Consider the following 22,091-nt stretch of genomic DNA (forward strand, 5'->3'; position numbering starts at 1 on the left):
AAGCTGTGCAGCTGACATACTAGTGATATATGTGCAGCTGCTGGGCTATGTACCTGGACGGGAGCAAGCCGTGCAGGTGACACTAGTAATATATGTGCAGCTGCTGGGCTATGTACCTGGACGGGAGCAAGCTGTGCAGCTGACATACTAGTGATATATGTGCAGCTGCTGGGCTATGTACCTGGACGGGAGCAAGCTGTGCAGCTGACACACTAGTGATATATGTGCAACCGCTGGGCTATGTACCTGGACGGGAGCAAGCTGTGCAGCTGACACTAGTGATATATGTGCAGCTGCTGGGCTATGTACCTGGACGGGAGCAAGCCGTGCAGCTGACATACTAGTGATATATGTGCAGCTGCTGGGCTATGTACCTGGACGGGAGCAAGCCGTGCAGCTGGGGAGAATGAGAGCTCAGAAAATGTAAGATATGACTACCGTCTATATACTATATATACTCAGCACCTCACTCAGTTTCTCCCTGGTTAGTCCCTGTACACATTACTATATGGCAGCATCAGGAACACACATCCAGAGCTCTGCATATCATCATGTGATAACATAGCTCCCCCCACATAACAAGCACAGTAGGAGAAGCAGGAGCAGAAAGGCAGTTGAAGATAATGCTAAAGTGGGTGATGGGAATACCCCTTTAAGGGGCAGCATCCAAAATCATCCATAGAAACAGTAAAGGATCACTACCCCCCCCCCCTCTCCATCTGAGGTATTGGCATTACTTGTAGAAGTATTGTCAGGTGTAAAACATCCGATTAAAAACCCAGACAATATCACCATACAATAATAGGAATGAAAATAGTCATAGGAAACAAAATGATTAAAAATTCAATATATCCAATACAAATATTTAATAACAAGTCTTCAATTATAAAACTTAAACAATCCAGAGCTGGTGGGAACATACAAAGAAGAAAATAACCAAGGATTCCCCCACTGGTAAATTCATTTGAGATGAGTGAACCACATGACTTCTACAAATACAGGGGTGGCGGGGACCCCACTTGTTGGGTTTATCTACAGGTACATTTTGGTCAGGGTGTACAGACTAAGATGATATTCCTTTAGGAGGATGAGTAATGGCTTCTATGTAATGAGGCAATCCTTGCCTGGATCACTTGTTGGGAGAACTTGCACATCACTGATGAAACCCAGTAAGAGCTGATGGTTTCTTGACAAGCTCATATTTGATGTTTTTAATTTTACAAATACTTATAAAAAGGTAGAACAGACTGGGGCTGGAATAGGTAGATAGTTATCTCTTTATATCAGCCGCTATAGCTTTTTTTTTTTATTTCCTCTCTCATTTTTGTTTAGAGGGGATATATATATATATATATATATATATATATATATATCTACACACAGTATAAACTTTCACTTTTAATTGGATCTGTCATTTGATGACCGGTATTCATTCAATACGTGTTTGGGGAGCTCTCACAGTGGTCCCAATCATCACTCCAAGCCCTCAACTACCTCTGGTAACTCAAAGCAAGGTTCTGTTTTATCGCTGTGTAAAAAAAAAAAAAAGAGTGTCTGACGGAATAAAGCCAGTTAGCGACACTGACTACCATAAAAACACGTAAGTGAGGTCACTAAAGGGCTAAGCATGGAGATGGCTTCTCTCTGAGTTTTTTGATGTGTAACAAGAGCTGATTTCTGCCTAAAACATTTTCCACATCCTGAGCATGAAAATGGCTTCTCCCCTGTGTGAACTCTTTGATGGAAAACAAGAGCTGATTTATGCTTAAAACATTCACCACATTCTGAACATGGTTATGGCTTCTCTCCTGTGTGAATTCTCTGATGTACAACAAGAGCTTGTTTATACTTAAAACATTTACTACATTCTGAGCATGAAAATGGCTTCTCACCTGTGTGAGTTCTTAGATGTATAACAAGATGTGAATTATTGTGAAAACATTTCCCACATTCTGAACATGAAAATGGCTTCTCCCCTGTGTGAACTCTCTGATGGAAAACAAGAGATGATTTATACTTAAAACATTCATCGCATTCTGAACATGGATATGGCTTCTCTCCTGTGTGAATTCTCTGATGTACAACAAGAGCTTGTTTATACTTAAAACATTTACTACATTCTGAGCATGAAAATGGCTTGTCATCTGTGTGAGTTCTTTGATGTATAACAAGATGTGAATTATCGTAAAAACATTTCCCACATTCTGAACATGAAAATGGCTTCTTCTCCCCTGTGTGGACTTTCTGATGGAAAACAAGAGCTGATTTAAGCTTAAAACATTTACCGCATTCTGAACATGGAAATGGCTTCTCTCCTGTGTGAATTCTCTGATGTACAACAAGAGCTTGTTTACACTTAAAACATTTACTACATTCTGAGCATGAAAATGGCTTCTCACCTGTGTGAGTTCTTTGATGTAAAACAAGATGTGAATTATTGTTAAAACATTTCCCACATTCTGAACATGAAAATGGCTTCTCCCCTGTGTGAGTTTTTTGATGTGTAACAAAATTTGATTTGTGCCTAAAACATTTTCCACATTCTGAGCATGAAAATGGCTTCTCCCCTGTGTGAACTCTCTGATGAAAAACAAGAGCTGATTTATACTTAAAACATTCACCGCATTCTGAACATGGATATGACTTCTCTCCTGTGTGAATTCTCTGATGTACAACAAGAGCTTGTTTATACTTAAAACATTTACTACATTCTGAGCATGAAAATGGCTTCTCACCTGTGTGAGTTCTTTGATGTATAACAAGATGTGAATTATTGTGAAAACATTTCCCACATTCTGAACATGAAAATGGCTTCTCCCCTGTGTGAACTCTCTGATGGAAAACAAGAGATGATTTATACTTAAAACATTCATCGCATTCTGAACATGGATATGGCTTCTCTCCTGTGTGAATTCTCTGATGTACAACAAGAGCTTGTTTATACTTAAAACATTTACTACATTCTGAGCATGAAAATGGCTTCTCATCTGTGTGAATTCTTTGATGTATAACAAGATGTGAATTATCGTGAAAACATTTCCCACATTCTGAACATGAAAATGGCTTCTTCTCCCCTGTGTGAACTTTCTGATGGAAAACAAGAGCTGATTTAAGCTTAAAACATTTACCGCATTCTGAACATGGAAATGCTTTCTCCCCGGTGTGATTTCTCTCATGTATAACAAGAGCTGATTTATGCTTAAAACATTTACCGCATTCTGAACATGGATATGGATTCTCTCCTGTGTGAATTCTCTGATGTACAACAAGACCTTGTTTATACTTAAAACATTTCCCACATTCTGAACATGAATATGGCTTCTCCCCTGTGTGATTTCTCTGATGTATCACTAATTCTGATTTATATCTAAAAAATCTTCCACATTCTAAACATGAAAAAGTCTTCTCTCTTACATGAGCTGTTGGATGTTTAACACCTTTTCTGTGACTTTTATTCTGTGTTACAGTCTGTGATGAATCAGAAGATTGGACCTGTTCAAAAGGATCAAATAATACATTTTTGCCGTGATTGGATGAAGATATATCTTGGATATTGGCATGCTCTTCATATATATCTTGTATGATACCACGATCATCAACTTCAAGATCTGAAGATACCAGATGTTTCTCTAAGTTCCTGGTACAGTCCTCTGCCAAGAACAAAAGACATTATCAATGAATAATATACCAAAATATTGTATTGAAATTTTATTACATTTAAGTTTTGGGGTTTTTTTATCCACAGAAAGGTATGGCACAAAATACAAGAATTAACTGACTAAAACAGTGGTGGCCAAAAAGATCATGATTTAATAGTAGACCAAGGGACATAACTAGGCCAGGTTGGCCCCCACCTTGAGCAACTTCCCTGCAACCTCCACCCAATCAATCAGTCATTTGAAATACATATAAATTTCGTAGTGATGGACAAGAGGTGTTGAATGCCCCCTTAGTTCCCCACACCATAGTTCTCTCTCCTAAGAGTCCCTTTCACAGTAGAATTCCAATTTAGTGCCCTCAGGAGAATGCCCCCTCGATTTCTCCAAACAGTAGTTATGCTCCCTTAGTGCCCCCACACAGTAGTTATGCCCCTTACAATAATGCTTTGCCTCAGTGGCCTTTGTGTCTCCTTCTACAGTAGTACTGTCCCTTAGTGCCCCTTACAGTAGTGAAGCTCTTTCCAGCAGCAGACATGATGTGATGACGTCATCTCTCCTGCTGAGCTGAGGAGAGCGCACAGGTCGGGGGATTATCTCTGGTCTGTGCACTCTCCCTCTCAGCCCAGCAGGTGCAATGACATCACTGTATCACACCTCACTGACCAAGCGTTTTTCTTCCTTTTTTTCATCGTCGCTTTCCAAGAGCTATAACTTTTTTATTTCTCCGTCTAAATAGCTTTATGAGAGCTTGTTTTTTGTGACAAGTTGTCGTTTTTAATAGTTTTTTTTAATGTTTTACCACTTTTGTGCAATACACCTTTTTTATTTTAAAAGAAAAAATGTTTTTGCATTCCTACTTCCCAAGACCTATAACTTTTTTTATTTTTTATTCTATGGAGTTGTGTGAGGGCTTGATTTTTGCAGGATGACTTGAATTTTTCATTGGTATCATTTTGGACTAAATAGCGCTTTTTGATCACTTGTTATTACGTTTTTTCGGTGGCAACTAAGAATAAATTATCAATTTTGTATTACTTATTTTTTTACCGTAGGGGATAATTTATGTGATATTTATGTAGTCCAGGTCGTTACAAATGCGGCAATACCAAACTATGGGGCAGATTTTAATTTTTTTTGCAATATTTTGAAAAGCTAATTTCAATGGAAAAAATGCATAATTTTTAAATGGTATTTTCTTTATTGAATAAATTAGTTTTTTATTACTCTTTTTTTACCAGTTAATAGTCCCACAAGGGGGGGGGGGAGGGGGCGGAGCTGGGCCAGAAGGGAATGAACGTGCGCTACTAAGCTCCGTCACACAGACTTTTCTCTACAGAGCTAAAGCAAGAAAACCCGGCCTGCAAATTGTCAAAATTGGACACCCTAAGTCTGGGGATTCCTCCTACCAATCACAAACCTCAAGTAGATAGCGGAGAAATTGACAAATTTGTTAAAAAAGCGGCAGCAGTCTGTGCCGCCAAAGAAGCTAAGATGGCAGCCGCCGCTCAGAATGAGGCCGGGCACCCTGGAGGGTGACAGCGACTCAAATGACGCAGGGAGCAGTCACAGCCTCCCGATCTCTAGGATGTACGTAAATTCAGCTTTATCTAAGGCCCTGGAGCTGGTATTGGGCGAATTGTCCTCCCTCCGCCAGGACATAAAGCATGTAGGGGGAAGGGTAGAAATACTGGAAAACATGCAGACCGCAATGATAGGGAGTTCCAGAGCGCAACATTAGTCAGCCTCCAAAAGTGCCAATCTCACCTCAACGAAGTATACAATGCCTTGGAAGACCAGGAGAACCAAGGAAGGAGGAACAATTTAAGATTTCGAGCTATTCCAGAACTAATCACGTCTCCTGAGATACCTGACACAATTAAGTCTATTTGTGCAGATATACTGGGCGCAGACTACCCGTGACCGATACTCCTAGAGAGGGCTCATCGTGCGCTTCATCCACGACCAACCACATCAGACCCTCCAAGGGACATAATTTGCTGATTTCTTAATTATCAATACAACAAAGCAGTCTTATCTAAATCGTGCAACCTAGCTGAAGTGCCATTTAAGGGAGAAAAAAAATCTATATTTACCAGGACCTGGCTCCAACTACTCTAAAAAAACGCAAAGCCGTCAAACCTCTCACAGATTGGCTCAGACAACATAGAGTATTGTATCAATGGACCTTTCCATTTGGCCTTTCTTTCTCTTACAATGGCCGTCGCATCACAATCTGAGCTCATACAGACCTTAGGCCGATTTACTGGAGATCCCGCCATTGGAAATCGAAAATTGGGATCTTATCCGGGACTTAGTCTCCCTTCCTGAAGTTCCCAAGAGCACCCTCTTCGAGAACCAGCGGACTTCAAAACTCAACGGCAAAGGAAGAAGACCTCATCCTTAACCCCAAGACGCATCGCCATGGATACCTTCTGAAGAGACTCCCTATGTTATTCATACTATAAACTCATTCTTCCACCAGAAAAACAATGGTGATGTCTTCTAAAGATTATGGTTTATTGGGACTCCTTATTGCCCACTTAAATGTTTACAGTCTATAGTCCCCCTCAGATTACATGGAAAAACAACATTGCTTACCGGTAATTGTTTTTCTCGATACCCATGACGGCACCCCATGCGACCAGGGACCTCCCATCCGGGACAGGAAACCTGAGAAGATAAAAGGTTCACACCCCCACCATGCACCAGTGATAGTAATAAACAGTACTCCGGAGGTGAATACACATAAGAAAGAAAAGAGAGAGAGATCCAATATGGTACATTATATCTCTACAATACTCAAGAGAGAGAGCTCTCAGAAACCTATAGGCAGTAGCGGACTACTCCGCATATAACCTAACAAAGGGTACTAAGCCCATTAGCTCCCCCTTTTTATTTATTTATTTTTACAGGGAAGGGAAAATTTTGGGGGTGCCGTCATGGGTATCGAGAAAAACAATTACCGGTAAGCAATGTTGTTTTCCCCTCACCCATGACGGCACCCCATGCGAGATAGACTATTAAGCCAACCTAGGGGGGGACAACCGCCTGAAGTACCTTCCTACCAAAGGCGGAATCCGTATGAAGTTGGAGCCTGTAATGCTTCAAAAAAGTATGCTGCGAGCTCCAAGTTGCTGCTCTACAAATTTGAGCCAGGGAGGCATCCGCCTTCTCGGCCCAGGACGTAGCTACCGCTCGGGTGGAGTGGGCTCCGAACCCTGAAGGGGGCGAGAGACCCTGCGCTAAATGGGCTTCGGAAATGGCCCTTTTCACCCACCTAGCAATAACTGCCGTGGATACTTTCCGCCCCTTATTCCTACCCCAAAACTGAATAAGGAGGTTTTCTTCCAACCTCCAAGCCGAGGTAGACTCTAAATAGGCAAGCAGACATCTTTTGACGTCCAGGCAATGAAACTCCCTTTCTAAGCTATTAGAGGGATTAGGACAAAAGGATGGAAGGACAACATCCTGACTTCTATGGAAGTCCGAAACCACCTTGGGCTGGAAGGACGGGAGAGGCCTAATAATAACCTTGTCGTCCAGAACCTGGGTATAAGGAGGAAAGGCCGAGAAAGCTTGTATCTCAGATTCTCCTAGCTGAAGTAATGGCCAGTAAAAAGGACATCTTAAAGGAGAGCATGTCTATGGGTATGTCAGACAAGGGCTCAAAAGGTTTCTGTGACAGGGCCGTCAAGACCGTGTTTAGGTCCCAAGGAGGGGACAAGGGTCTTATCGAAGGGCGGATCCTGGAAGCTGCTGACAGAAACCTTTTAACCCAAGGGTGCAGGGCCAACTGGGAATCGAAAAAGTAACTTAAGGCTGCCACATGCACTCTTAGTGTGGAAGCCCTAAGCCCCTTATCCAAGCCAGCTTGTAGAAAGTCTAGGACCCTAGAGACATTAGGAGGAGAGAAGGGGTCAGGACTGATCCCTAAAAAGGAGGAAAAGACTTCCCAAATCTTATTATATTTTCTGGCTGTGGTGGCTTTCCTACTCCCCAACATTGTGGATACTACAGATTGGGACAGACCCCGGCCTAAACAAATCTCCCTTTCAGCCTCCACGCTGCCAGATGCAAAATTTCTGGATTGGGATGCAGGATTGGGCCCTGAAATAATAGATCCTCCCGAGGGGGCAGCATCCAAGGGGGGGCTACTGCTAGGTCTAGGAGACAGGAGAACCAGGATCTTTTCGGCCACGCTGGGGCCACTAGGGTAATTGTCGCTTTCTCCCTCTGGACTTTTTTCAGAACCTGCGGGATTAGGGAAAAAGGAGGGAAGGCGTAACCCTCCTCCTGAGACCAATTCTGTGCCAAACCGTCTAAAGCTGTTGGATCGTCCAGACGATTTATGGAGAAGAACCTTTCCACTTTCCTGTTCTTCCTGGAGGCAAATAGGTCGACCGTGGGAAGGCCGAATTTCTGTGTTAACTGGGAGAAGACCTCTGGGTTTAGGCACCAGTCTCCCTGTTTTAGCTGGGTGCGACTCAGAAAATCGGCTACTATGTTCTCCTTCCCTTTTATATGGACTGCCGACAGAGATAGACGTTTCTGTTCTGCCAACTGAAAGATCTGTTGACAAAGTGTTGCCAGAGGAGGTACCCTTGTTCCGCCTTGATGGTTGATGTATGCCACTGTAGTTAAGTTGTCTGAGTATAGGATTATGTTCCTGAAGGATATGTCCGGAGCTATTGCTCTTAGGGCCATCTCCACTGCTTTTAATTCTTTGAAGTTTGAGGTGGCCCTTCTGGTTTTCAAATCCCATCTCCCTTGCCAACCTTTGTTCTCCGAGTGGGCCCCCCAACCCCACGGGCTGGCATCCGTTGTTAGTACTATCGGATCCTGAAAGGACCATGGTACTCCGGCTGAGAGATTCTCTGTCACAGTCCACCAAAGGAGAGACACTCTCGCCTCCGCGGATAAGTGGAAAATCCGGTCCAACGACTGCTTGCGGCCGTCCCACTGGCGCAGGATGCATGATTGTAGCTTCCTTGTGTGGGCTTGTGCATATGGGACTGCTGGAAAGGTTGCTGTCAGGTGGCCCAGCACCGCCATTGCCCTCCTGAACGAGCAGAGGTAGGATCTGAAAAGATCCCAAACATGCTCCCTGATGGAGAATATCCTGGTGGACGGGAGGAAGGACTTTTCTACTCGGGAGTCTAACAGGATTCCTAAAAATACACAGCTCTGAGATGGTGTTAGGCAAGACTTTACCCAATTTATTTTCCAGCCCAAGTTCTTTAATAGGGCGCAGGAAACTTCGATGTTTCGGACCAGGCCTTCCCTGGTCTGGGAAATAAACAGGAAGTCGTCTAGATATGGCAGCAACGGAACCCCTGACAACCTTAGAAAGGAGGCAACTTCCGCAATCACTTTGGTGAAGATTCTGGGAGCTTGAGAAACCCCAAAAGGCAGGGCTCTGTATTGCAGGTGCAGACAATCCCCCTGAACCCAGACTGCTGTCCTCAAATATTTCTGGGAGGACACATGAATTGGCACGTGGTAGTACGCGTCCTCTAAGTCCAGAGTCGCCATCCAGCAATCCTTTGATAGGAGATCTATGGCCGATCTTATGGTCTCCATACGAAATTTTTTGTAGCTGAGGAATCTGTTTAATCTCTTCAGGTTTAGGATTACCCTGAAGGAGCCGTTGGGTTTTTTTACAAAAAAAAAAAAGAGGGGAGTAGAACCCCCTGCCCTTCTCTGCCTGCGGAACCGGGACAACCACCCCTTTTTGCAGAAGCAGCAGGACCTCTGACTCTAAGGCCTGTCTTTTGACTAGATCCTTGGGGTAATCTGTCAGAATGAACGAATCCCGGGGACGGGACAGGAGCTCCAACCGGAATCCCTCTCCAATTCCTCCCAAGATCCAGCCATTCTTGGTTATGTTTTTCCAGGCCGGGAGAAACCGAGACAATCTTCCCCCTACCTGGGGTTCGGCGTCATTGCTTATCTTTGGGTCTAGGATCCTGGGATTTAAAAAGGAAACCTCCGGATTTCTTAGGAAATTTATCCTTTTCTCTTCTATCATATTGCCTACCCCTTTGCCTTTTACCTTGGTATCTACGAAAGGGGGGGCGATGAGGAGCTGGAAATGCCTTCTTTTTGTCTGAGGCTTTTTCAAGTATATCGTCGAGAGAAGATCCAAAGAGCCTGTCACCCTCACAGGGGATAGAACATAACCTAGCCTTAGAACCCTGATCAGCTTTCCAGGACTTCAACCAAATCGCTCTCCTGGCCGCATTGGACATAGCGGATGATCTGGCGGAAAACCTAACAATATCCGTGGAGGCATCGGCTAAAAAATCTACGGCCTTAAAAAAGGTGGGAAGGGAGGCCAACACCTCCTCTCTTGGCTTCTTCTCACTGAGATGCTGTTCTAACTGTTCCAGCCAGATATGCAGCGACCTAGAGACCCATGACGCTGCCACCGCTGGTCTCAGGCAGGTAGAGGATGATTCCCAGGCCTTTTTCAAGTAAAAGTCCGCTTTCTTATCCAGAGGGTCAGACAGGCTACCTAAATCATCAAACGGCAGTGCAGACTTCTTAGCAATCTTCGCTACCGGAGCGTCAACCGTGGGGGCCTTGTCCCAACAGGCTGCTACCTTCTCATCAAAAGGATATTTTCTTTTAACGGAGCTTGGGATAAAAAACTTCCTATCGGGATTTTTCCATTCCTTTTTAATCAATGCTTGAACGTTCTCATGAATGGTGAAAACCCTCTGTTTTCTGGGACCTAACCCCTGAAAGGCAATATCTGCTGTCGACTTAGCCTGTTTTTCCTCTTCTAACTGCATAGTTGCTCTGACTGCTTTAAGGAGGTTTTGGGTGTCTTCGGGTGAGAAATAGGAGCCCCCTGTTTCTTCCTCCGCTGACGAAGTAGCGTCATTAGAGAGTAACTGGCCCGCTTCTCTCTCTTCCACGTCAGACTGGTCTATATCCGAATCCCTAACATCCGGAGATTTTTCCGGAGACCGCGGGCGATTTTTACTCAGGGATCTTAAGGAGGCTTTCACCTCTGATCTTATTAAAGATCGCATATTCCTAGAAAGGCTCTGAGATTCCTCCGCCACCAATTTATCGATACATGGGGTGCATAACGGCTTAGAATATGAGGAAGCTAGGGGGGCCTTACATCCCGCACACTCCTTATGCTTCGTCTTAGAGGCCGCTTTTTTGGGGGGCTTTACCACCTACACAAATCAAGCAGATAACACCCCATTAGTAAGAAAAAGGTACGTCTCACCAAAGGTCTTTTTCTTTCAGCCCCCACTCCTCAGGACTAGTACCGGACTCGCAGGCCTTGAGGGTTCCAGGGGTTCGGCGCGTCCGTCTGCAGGCTCCGACATTCTTGCAGGAATCAAGAGCTTCTTCAGCACCACACTGTGTGCCACATCAGCCGGCTGGGTTCCCCCCCTCTGCCCCATTTATATTTTAAGGACGCGCCGGGGCACACATCAGCGCTGAACCCGACTTCCGGGTTAAGCCCCGCCCCCCCGCGTCGGGGCGCGCGCATGCGCAGACGCCCCCTGCGACGCCGCAGGAAGACCGGCAACCCCGGAAGTAAGGAGGGACGCCGCCTGAACACGGCCATAGCGGCTCCCTCAGGCCAGCGCCGGGATGTGGGGGAAGAAGGAGCCCAGACTTGCAGGCAGCAGCCCCGGAGAGCATAACGCCACCTGGGGGAGGCCACCCACCGGATAAGAACCTGGGCCTCCCCCTGGCTGCAGGTGAGAACCGACGAGGAGTCTTCCCAGGGACTTCCTATCCGGAGGACAGGAAACCTGAACTGGTGCATGGTGGGGGTGTGAACCTTTTATCTTCTCAGGTTTCCTGTCCCGGATGGGAGGTCCCTGGTCGCATGGGGTGCCGTCATGGGTGAGGGGAAATAATGTTTTCCTCACCTACCTTGTGGTTACATCCCCTACTACCCCATCTTCCCTTGAATTCCCCCCCATCTATATCCCCTCTCCCATTCCCCCCCCTTCATTCCCACTGACCCCCCCTCCCCCCCCCCCCCCCCCCCAATATATCCTTAACCACATCTTCCGGATATTAATCCCCGGAGTCTTTATCTTCATTTATACGCCAAACAAATAAGATATCCTGCTTTACGCTCCCTGTTCTCTCTTCATCTTTTCTTATTTGCTTTGTTATCACATAACCTGTTTCCTTTGTTTGTCCTCAACTATTTCTGCACATCCAGCTTGCTGGGGTCTGGGACCGGAGCGTTTTGACCTCTGTTCCTAACTCTGGGCCTAATATCTTGCCTAATTACTAAGTAGAGAAGCAGTCCAACAAGGGTAACACACCCATATCCCCCCCTATGCTTGTGCAGTTTCACTGCCTATTTATTTTTTTATTTTTTCTTCTGGAGCGGGTCACTGATGGCAAGGATCCATTCGGAAAGTTCCAGCATCTCCATCTGAAGGATGAGTGCCCTTCTTGGGACATATAATATGTGTGCTGAATACAACATAATGTAACACTAACTGTCTCTTTTGACAAACCCAATGGCGGATCTTGGGGTAGCCTCCTATAATGTACATAGCTTTAACTCACCCTCCAAGAGACGTCAAATATTTGGGGTTCTGAAGAGAGACAGAGCTAATGTGTTGTTCCTACAAGAAACACATCTAAAACAGAATAATTTCCCTAACCTCACATACATTTTTCGCAGTGGTATAATTGCAGATCTCCTTCCTCTAACTCTAAGGGAGTTAGTATAGGTTTTTTTGAAAATAATTCCCTTACTTCTAGCTGACCAGATTACAGATACTGAAGGTAAATACATAATGATTAAAGGAAAGATAGGCCAACAGCTCTATACCTTCATAAATGTATATGCCCATAACTCCAAACAAATCCTATGGCTAAAAGAGGTCTTGGATGTGGCAGAACCCTTCTGGGAGGGGGTGACGCTATTTGGAGGGGACCTTAACTTGGTGATAAACCCTTTGCTAGACTCCTCATCACGCAGATCCGCTCACTCCCAAAAAGCACTGCGTTCTCTTACTACCAGGTTGTGAAGGGCCCATTTGATAGATGCTTGGCACGCTCTGTACCCAGATATTGAGGACTACACTTTCTACTCCTCAGTACATAGCTCTTACCAGCACTTGGATTAACTTTTTATCTCAAAGGACCATCTTCCACTGTGTTCGGAGGCGGACATAGGTTCCCATATCAAAAGAGAAAGGACTAAACACATTGACGCTCTACATGACAAAATAAAACACCTAGAAACTACACATAAACATTCTCTATTACAGACGCATTTGACCAAATTAAACAATTGTAGAATCGCTCTTAAAAACCTCCTGAACACTGCTTCTGCGAAATATTATCTTCACTCTCAACAGAAGATTTTTGTCCATTGCAACAAAGCTTCAAAATTTGTGATTCAGAGGGTTAAGAAGAGGAAACTAGACAATTATGTTCATAAACTAACTAGATAGCTACACATTTCAGAAACTTTTATGAATCATTATATAATCTGGACCCTGCCCAACCAACACTCGAGGGAGAGAGGGTGACCCCCCTCAGGATCTTTTTTGAAGATGTTAGATCTCCCTGTACTGATAGACAGAATATAATATTTCTGTTCACATCGGCGGAGCTTCTAAATGTCATCCGGCAGTCTCCTAAAGGAAAGGGCCCAGGTCCAGGCGGCCTACCAATCATGTATTATTCCACTTTCCACAGCATTTTGATACCTCATCTACTTCCCATATACAATCAAACACTGGCAGACAAATCCCTGTCCACAGAGATGACCAAAGCACAAATAACCCTTTTCCCGAAAGAGGGTAAAGATCACGCCATTTGCTCAAATTACAGAGCCATCTCTCTTCTTAACAAGGACTTAAAACTATTAGCTAAAATGTTAGCCAACAGATTGTCAAGCATTTTGCCCTCTCTGATCCATAGGGATCAAGTAGGGTTTATTAAAGGAGGGGAGGGGAAAGATAATACCACAAGAGTACTCAACAACTACACTTTGTAAAATGAAAATCCCTGTCCCTGATCCTTCTTAGCACAGATGCTGAGAAGGCTTTCGATAGGGTTAAGTGGTCTTTCATGAAACAGGTCCTATCGACATTAAAATTTCCGTACTCTTTAATTTTTGCAATTGATGCCATGTATTCCAATACCTCAGATTCCATTTCAGGCAACAGTACCATTTCGGACTCTTTTAGAATCCGAAATGGTACCTGTCAGGGCTGCCCACTCTCCCCCCTCCTTTTTGTCTTGACCCTAGAGCCATTGCTGCAAATAATCAGATCAGACAGGGAGATCAGAGGTATCATATTAGGTGATCAAGAACACAAAATTAGTGCTGACCCCAATCAACTGTATTCCTTAAATTATACACCCCTTATGAAAAATATCTCAGACACTCTCACCAATTTGGACTTACCCATTTTATCTTGGTTTGGAAGGAGAAATATCCTCAGGTCACTCGTGTTACCTAAATTACCATATTTACAACAAGTACTTCCCATTCCAGTACCGTCCTACTATTATGCGGCTCTGAGGACCCTTTTCAGAACATTCATTTGGAACAAAAAGATAGCTCGTCTTTTCTATAAATCTTTAACTCGACCCAAGAGGCTGGGTGGAATTGCACTCCCAGATCCAGAACTTTATCAGAAAGCAGCACTTCTTTCCAGAGTGGTTGGTTGGCTGAGGGCCCCACCAAATAAATCCTGGGTCCCAATGGAGCAATCGATGCTGGGTTCCACTTTTAGAGCTTTCCTACTGGGGCACAGTTCCCCCCGGCCTCTTCCCCCCAGTACCTCCCCCATAATAAAAGCCACTTTCTCAGCCTAGATGTGGCTACAAGGTACCCAATATGCAACCCCCTATCCCTCCCTACTATTACAAACTAGGGATACATTCCAATTAGCTCCTAAAGCTCTTCATGAAAGCTTACCAACCCACATTAAGAATTCTAATATCCAGCTTTCAGAACTTTTCCAAGACACTCACATACTCACTCTCGAGGATATGAGACTCGGACTGGGAGCTAACCACTTAAACTCCACATCTTTCTATTTTCTTCCAGCATATGTACAACAACACATTAAGCTAGGAGACCTGCATCGTCCACAGGTCTGGTTTGAAAGCCTGATTAGTACCAGCTCGTGTCCCACCAAAAGTATATCACAACTATATAACAGATTACGAATTTGGGCTTTTGTCACTACCTCAGCATTCATCAGACTTTGGGTAAAGGACTTAAACCGTTCACTCTCCGTATCGGACATGGACATCATTCTCATATCCCCTCATAAAACGTCCAGATGTGTGAGACTTCAGGAAAACGGCTACAAAGTCATTACAAGATGGTATAAGACTCCCAACAATATATGCATGTACTCTATGTCCGCCTCTGACGCATGCTGGAGGTGCAGGAAAGAAAGAGAATCTTACCTCCATATTTGGTGGAATTGTCCTTTACTCCTACAATGGTGGAAACAAGTCTTCCAGTTATGTAACCAAATTTGTTGTGCAGCGCTACAACCCTCTATTGAAGTGACACTCCTAAATCTTTACCCCCTGTCCTGTCGAGTCCCCTCTTTAGGCAACTGATAAATGTGGCTAGATTTCTTATCTTTAAATATATGTTATCAACGGAAGTTCCCTCAATCGAACAATGGGCCATTAAAGTGGATGAGATTTAGATTTACGCAACTTTGGCAAGCTTGGAGAGTCCACAGAGGACTTGGAGATGAGGTGGGGAATAGCGATTCCAAAACCCAACACACTCTCATTAATCAACAAAATAGATGGAAGGAACCCGAAGAGTTCCTGCAAACTCGTCCTTCTTCCACTCTCCATACAGTTGACCTGCTCCAGAAGTGACCAAAGACCTATAAAAATAACCTTGGATTTAAAAGCGGATTCATCTTTTCTAATGAGAACTGTGATTTAGACGTGACCATGTTACTGTGTCTTGTTGACTTTATGGAGGATTGTTTCGCTCCTCCGCTGTTCTGTACTTTACTTTTACTTAATAAAGTGCTTGGAAAATGGAAAAAAAAAAAACCCTGATCCATTGTGCACATTGTGACACACACAAAAATTAAAATAAATAAATAGTCCCACAAGGGGGCTATAACAGACAGCTTTTTGATTGATTTTAAAATGCAATGCATTATCCCTACAGTGCATTGCATTTTAATGTCAGTGCTTTTCTGACATTGAACAAGAGGCTGCGCCAACGAGACGCAGCCTGCTGGAAATTACGCAAGGCTAGTCTGGGGTCTACACGAGACCCCAGCCAGCCTTCACACACATTGGCATTCTGCGTTCGCATTTACAGAGTGCCGATGGGAGACAGAGGGAGTCCGCTCCCTCTGTCAGCACTTTACATGCGGCAGGCGCCACTGCCCGTGGCAAGCAGTATGATATTTTCTCTACTGCTCTACATTCTGTGTTGCAGTCCTGGAAGCCGGTCTAACCGGACACTGTTCTTCTGCAATATATTGATGATCTGTTACTTTGCTGTCACAGTCCTGAACAGTGTAAAGAGGAAACTTTATAATTGCTTGTTTTTCTCGCTACAAATTTTTGGCAAATCCTCCAAAGAGAAGCTGCAACTTTGTGAATCTACTATTCCTAGGTCACTGTATTTCTCCAGGTATTAATCACCTTACATCTGAAAGGGTTACTGCCCCCTGCCAAGTACTCCAAGGGCTCTGCGTACCTTTTTTGGCCTTGTCAGTTACTGTTGCCCCTGGATTAGAGATTGCCCTCAGATGATGCAGCCACTATTTGACTGCCTCAAAGGAGAGACTTTTGAACTAACACCAGAAGCCGTGAGTGCATTTCATGCATTAAAACTAACTCTCACCACAACACCAGCATTGGGCATCGCCAACTACAAACAGAATTTTACATTGTATTGTCATGAGCAAGGAACTACAGTCTCAGATAACGCCTCAAGACAAAAAGGTACGGATGGAGGTGGGGGCCACGAAGACAGGAGAACTCTTTCAGGTAAATGGCAGAACATGTTTGCCTCGGATGTTGTATCCAATGATGGCCAATTTTGCATTTGTCAAAAGGAGCTATGAGCGCACTAGTGTTAGAACATTGGTTTGCCCCTGGAATTCAGACCCTCTTTGAAAAGTTTTTCAGGGTTGTCTTACATGTGGAAGACATAACCCTGGGAGGTTCGTAAAGACCCCCAAGAAACACACTCCCAAACCCTTGTACCCGTTTCAAAGAGTGCAGGTGGATTACATACAGCTACCCAAGGTGGGCACATATGTGGGGAGGAGCAGGCTAAGCTTTATACTCATAGGCTGATTTTAATAAGCATGAGTATAAAGCTTAGCCTGCTCCTCCCCACTCACTGGAAGCCCCTGACATGCATCCCCTGTATTCACTGGAGGCAATTTTCGCACCAAAAATGATAAAAACCAAAGGGGACCCAGAATGCATGTGGAACCTAAACCCTCTGAATTTCATGGTTGCCGTCATGGCATTTAACAGGTAGAACTTAGTGTTAGGTTCCCGTCTTACAGAGATCGCCTTGACGGGCTCAAATAATTTTGTACAAAATGTATTTTCCAAGCATCTCTACTTTGTTAGCGTAGCATTAGCATTACAATATGTTTTTGTACTTTATTTGGTTTGCAGAGAGCTGTTGCATTATATGTTCTGCTGTTTTGTGTTTTCAGTCAAAGCAGCGTGCACCTGCGCATTGGGATGTGCTGACCAACCCCTTTTGGGTTTCCCTTGTATTCCCACATTGCACAATATATCGATTTCTTTTTATTTGTAGAAGCAGAATCTTAGAGACCTCTCTGCGTTACTTAGTGGTCACTACTCACCTGGGCGGTTATCTGCAGGAATGTCCTCTGTACTCTGCTCATCACCCCTCACATAGGTCTCTGTAGGATTAATATTGTTCAGATCTTCACCCGGATTCACAAGCTGTGAAAGAAATATTGTAGAAGTCATCAGACGGATGGAGAAGTTGTGTGGAAGGTTTTATATGACCTGAAAAGATCAGTAATTAGAATGATGACCAAAAATGACCGGACAGCAGGAGTTATCTGACCCAAATATCTGCAGGTCTCCTGTATAAATCCGATCTGATTGCTTCATTATTCCAACCAGCTTACAATGCAGGGAGAGTAGCCCTTATATTCCATCCCTAACATTACATTGTGTGTATATAACATTACATTGTTTGTGCACCTGTTGCCCTTGCTGGCCGCCCCAGGACTGTGAAGCCGGTAAGCCAAAGTTCTTTTGATCCGTGGCTTGTTTACCTCACTGGAATCCCTTTGATTCACTTTGCTATAAGGACTGTTTGGTCTTACTATATTGAGTATTCCTGCCATACTAAGCCTTTATTCAGACCTGGCAGTAGTTACTGTATACTGCCTTGGAATATTTGTGTTTGGATCGGCGCTGGGACTTATTTAGCGCCATTTTGGAGAAACTGACAAGGATGCCTTTGACTTAACTGACATCCTCTCCCTTGTTTATCCGCCCCTTGCAGCATCACTGAAGGGGAGTGCCTGGTATATTACAGACACTCCTTATATTGATCCTGCGATTGCTGCTCCAGCTTCAAATAAAACAAAAACTAGAGGGCTGTGGTACGAGGACGGAGCCTCAGATGGAGCCTCTGCCACTACTGCTAAGCTAAGTTTTGGCTGCTCTTTGAACTTTATCTCTCAACTATTTTGCTTTGTGCACTTCATATATTGACTAATTTGTATTTTATCTATTCAAGTCCCCTGATGAATTGGCCCTAGGCCAATGAAACGCGTAGGGCAGTGTGTTTTTGGGATATACCTTTTCGCCTCCATTTGGGTATTTTTAATGATGTAATAAAAGTTAATTCTTAATTGAGGTTACCCACCAGTCCTGTTAAATTTTTGTATTTATAATTGGGTACCCATTTTTTGGGTTATCATTAGTGACCATTATACTCCCGTGGTTAATTCAATATTTATTCTAGGTTTAAGGGGCATGGCAGGTTTTCTCACAATGGGCCTTGACAAAAATCAATGGCTGAGTGAGGCTAGGGAGGTCTTTTCAGAAAGGGTCCTCTCCCAAAAAAGATATACCCCTACTTTCAATGTAGCTTTCAAAGAGTTAACAAAGGTATGCAAGGAGCACACTACTTCCTGGTGGGAGGTTCAGTCCCTGGAGAACTACATTTAACATCTAATAGTTCCCAGGGGCCTAAGAATAACACTCACACCAGCAAGTAGATGTAGAAGCTCGAGTCTAATGAGTAAATGGGAGGAGGTTCCCTCCGATTTATGCAATTAATTCTGAAAGAGGAGAAAGTCACTTTTGAGACACTTGAGAAAACCCTAAAGGATCAAATAGAAATTACACAGAAATTTAAACAGGAACCTGAGTTTGCAACTAAGGAATCACAACCGAAGAGCTCCCTGGAAAAATGTCAGCATCATTTGAAGGAGCGGAAGCACAGACAATTTAATCGTGATCTACAGGACTTCCGCGACCATAGGGTCTATACAACTATTATTCGGACTCCTAAGCAACAGAATAAAAAACAAGAGTCTGATATCTCGACAAGTGATACTGAGATTTCTGAAGGAGAAAAGGAGAGTTTGAGGAGTAATTGAGGCAGAGAGGGCAAGGGGTAGGGGGGGGGGAGAGGTTGACAAATAAATAGCAGACAGTGTTTTTTTAGATCAAGGACTGCCATACCACCTGCGGGGACGCAACTTGCAGAAATCTCCCCCGACCTATACCTAATCGATATCTCCCATCAATCTAGCCAAGTATTAAATCTGTCCACTATCATTTTGAAACCCGCTGAAATGGGGGTCCTAAGTAAGGGTCTGTCATACGTACCCACTCAGGCCTCTAATCTCTCCAATTGGATAAAAGATCTTTATTTATTTATTTGCTAGAAAACTGAGATGGCACAAGCACTTTCAGCTAGTGAATAAAAGGGAAAGCAGGGAATTAGGGGTCCCACAGGACATCCTACAGGACGTACGTCTCTTGTATAGCTTAGTGGGTAGTGCTCCCCAGGAAGGTAGGGGTTCTTTCACTTCACTGTAGCAAAAAAAGTACAAGGATGCCACCGATAGAGGACCCTTCCTGTATTGTTGCATTTGTAAATCAGGTTTCTGTTGATCATGAAAGACTTTAACTAACTCAGGGGAGACTCAACTGCACAAAAGAGGAATCCAGGACCCTAGGGAACTTGGAAAAAAAATAAGGAAATAACAATTAACCCTTCATATAAAGGTGGTGGGAACATATGAAAAGTTGAAGAGTAATCCCACTAAAACATATCAACTGAAACTCATCAATATCCTACGTGGGGCAAGATAATGTACTCATATCAGAAGAAGAGTTTGACTTCCTGAACTGTAAATGCCCTACAGTGGCTACCTTTTATAGTTTACCTAAAATTCATAAAAGGTACCACTAATTTGAAAGAACGACCAATTGTTTCAGGAGTCAACAGTCTTAGCCAAAACGTGGGTATATACTGTGCTGCCCATAATTATTCATACCCCTGGAAAATTTTGACTTAAAGTTACTTTTATTCAACCAGCAAGTAATTTTTTGACGGGAAATGACATAGGTGTCTCCCAAAAGATAAGACGATGTACAAGAGGCATTATTGTGTGGAAAAAAAAAAAACATTTCTCAGCTTTTATTTACATTTCAGCAAAAAGTGTCCAGTCCAAAATTTTTCATACCCTTCTCAATCAATAGAAAAGCCTTTATTGGCTATTACAGAGAACAAACTCTTCCTACAATTGCAGACCAGCTTTTTGCATGTCTCCACAGGTATTTTTGCCCATTCATCTTTAGCAATGAGCTCCAAATCTTCCATCACCCTGATCCTTAGCTCCCTCCACAGATTCTCAGTTGGATTCAAGTCTGGACTCTGGCTGGGCCTCTCCAAAACGTTAATGTTGTTATATAACATACGGTAATACGGCTCGCAGGCCTTCCTCAGACACGGACGCTCTTTACAACAAACATGTATGATACATGACTGCTTCTATACTGCGTCCTCTGGCTCATTTCCTTACCTTCTCAATCACAACTGTGGCATAGTGTCTGAGGTAGGCCTGCGAGCCGAAACGGCACGAATCAATATTGCCGTATGTTATATAATAATAAAACTCTACTATCAAGATCAAAATCTACAAGCTGTACTTGTATTCATTATTGAAAATAATCCTGTATAGCTTTTCCAATAATCAACTTCCAATATTATCAGGGGCATAGCTGTAAGGCAGTAGTGGGGAACCTCTGGTCCGTGGGCCGTATGCAGCCCGCGGGATCATTTCATGTGGCCCCAGCCTCCTGCCAAAACACATTGTGAAAATGCTAATGGTCAATGACATGCGGGAGGCACAGGAAGGTGAGAACAGCGCATTGCTACCTGTACTCACCTTCCCTGGTCTTCTTCCGGCCCCACGCTGTGTTCTGACACGTACAGCGTCAGGACGTAGTGCATGTAGATGAGCACTATGACCTGACGCTTTGCGCTGTCAGGTCACAGTACAGCGTGGCGGGAAGAAGACCAGGGAGGGTAAGTGAATCTACCAAGTGGCAGCGCCGTCCGGAGCTCGAGAGGCAAGTTTATTTTTTTTAAATGTCTGATTGGGGTCTGATCTGAGGCTGAGGGGTCTGATGAGGGTCTGATCTGAGGCTGGGGGGGTCTGATAAGGGTCTGATCTGAGGCCGGGGGCTCTGATGGGGGTCTGATCTGAGGCTGAGGGGTCTGATCTGAGGCCGGAGGGTTTGATAGGGGTCTGATCTGAGGCTGGGGGTGTGATGGGGATTTTATCTAAGGCTTGGGAGGGTCTTATCTGAGGCCTATGTAGGCCTATGTAGTCTTATAGGAGAGTAATTTGAGAACGATGCAGGTGGAGGCAGATCTGAGGCTGAGAAAGGGACAAAGGCAGGGACAGTGACAGGGAGAGCGAAAACTGGGTGAATCCGTCTCTGGACCCCTCTGGGTTTAGCTTGGCTGCCCTTAATGCCAAATAAAGAACTAAATTTATAACATTCTCAACTTAAAAATTAGACTGCTATATGAGGTCAAAATGGCGCCTGTACTATTTGTAATATATAGCGCAGGTGCCATTTTGTGCTGCAAAAATACAGCGCTCTAGATTTTTTTAATTGAAGCGCAATTTCTGTAACTTACCCCTAAGTCACTTATATCTTTGACCAAGTATAGCCGTCAAATTTTTAAGTTGAGAATTTTGTATAGCCCCTGAACGATGTTACAAATATCCAAATGGCCCTCAGCAGCAAAAAGGTTCCCCACCCCTGCTGTAAGGGGTGCAGTCACTACAGGGCCTAGGAGCCTGAGGGGGCCCAAAGACCCTTGTGCCACATAAGAAGACACCGGTACTATACAAAGTTCATGCAGGTCAAGTTACATCTCTGGCT

At 44.0% G+C, this 22,091-nt stretch overlaps 1 protein-coding gene across 1 annotated transcript in view; it reads right to left on the reverse strand.

Annotated features, from left to right (window-relative positions):
• Nucleotides 1-783: 783 nt before the first annotated feature.
• Nucleotides 784-22,091, reverse strand: part of LOC122940935 (zinc finger protein 271-like) — a 28,536-nt gene continuing 7,228 nt past the window's right edge. Inside the window, exons 4-5 of the mRNA XM_044297867.1 lie at nucleotides 17,501-17,603; nucleotides 784-3,650 (exon numbers count right to left, since the gene is read on the reverse strand). Coding sequence (XP_044153802.1) covers nucleotides 1,795-3,650; nucleotides 17,501-17,603 — 1,959 coding nt within the window. The 3' untranslated portion in view covers nucleotides 784-1,794. The remainder of the gene's footprint in view (nucleotides 3,651-17,500; nucleotides 17,604-22,091) is intronic.

The sequence above is a fragment of the Bufo gargarizans genome, chromosome 6 (genome assembly GCF_014858855.1).
Source record: "Bufo gargarizans isolate SCDJY-AF-19 chromosome 6, ASM1485885v1, whole genome shotgun sequence".
Lineage (NCBI taxonomy): Eukaryota > Metazoa > Chordata > Amphibia > Anura > Bufonidae > Bufo > Bufo gargarizans.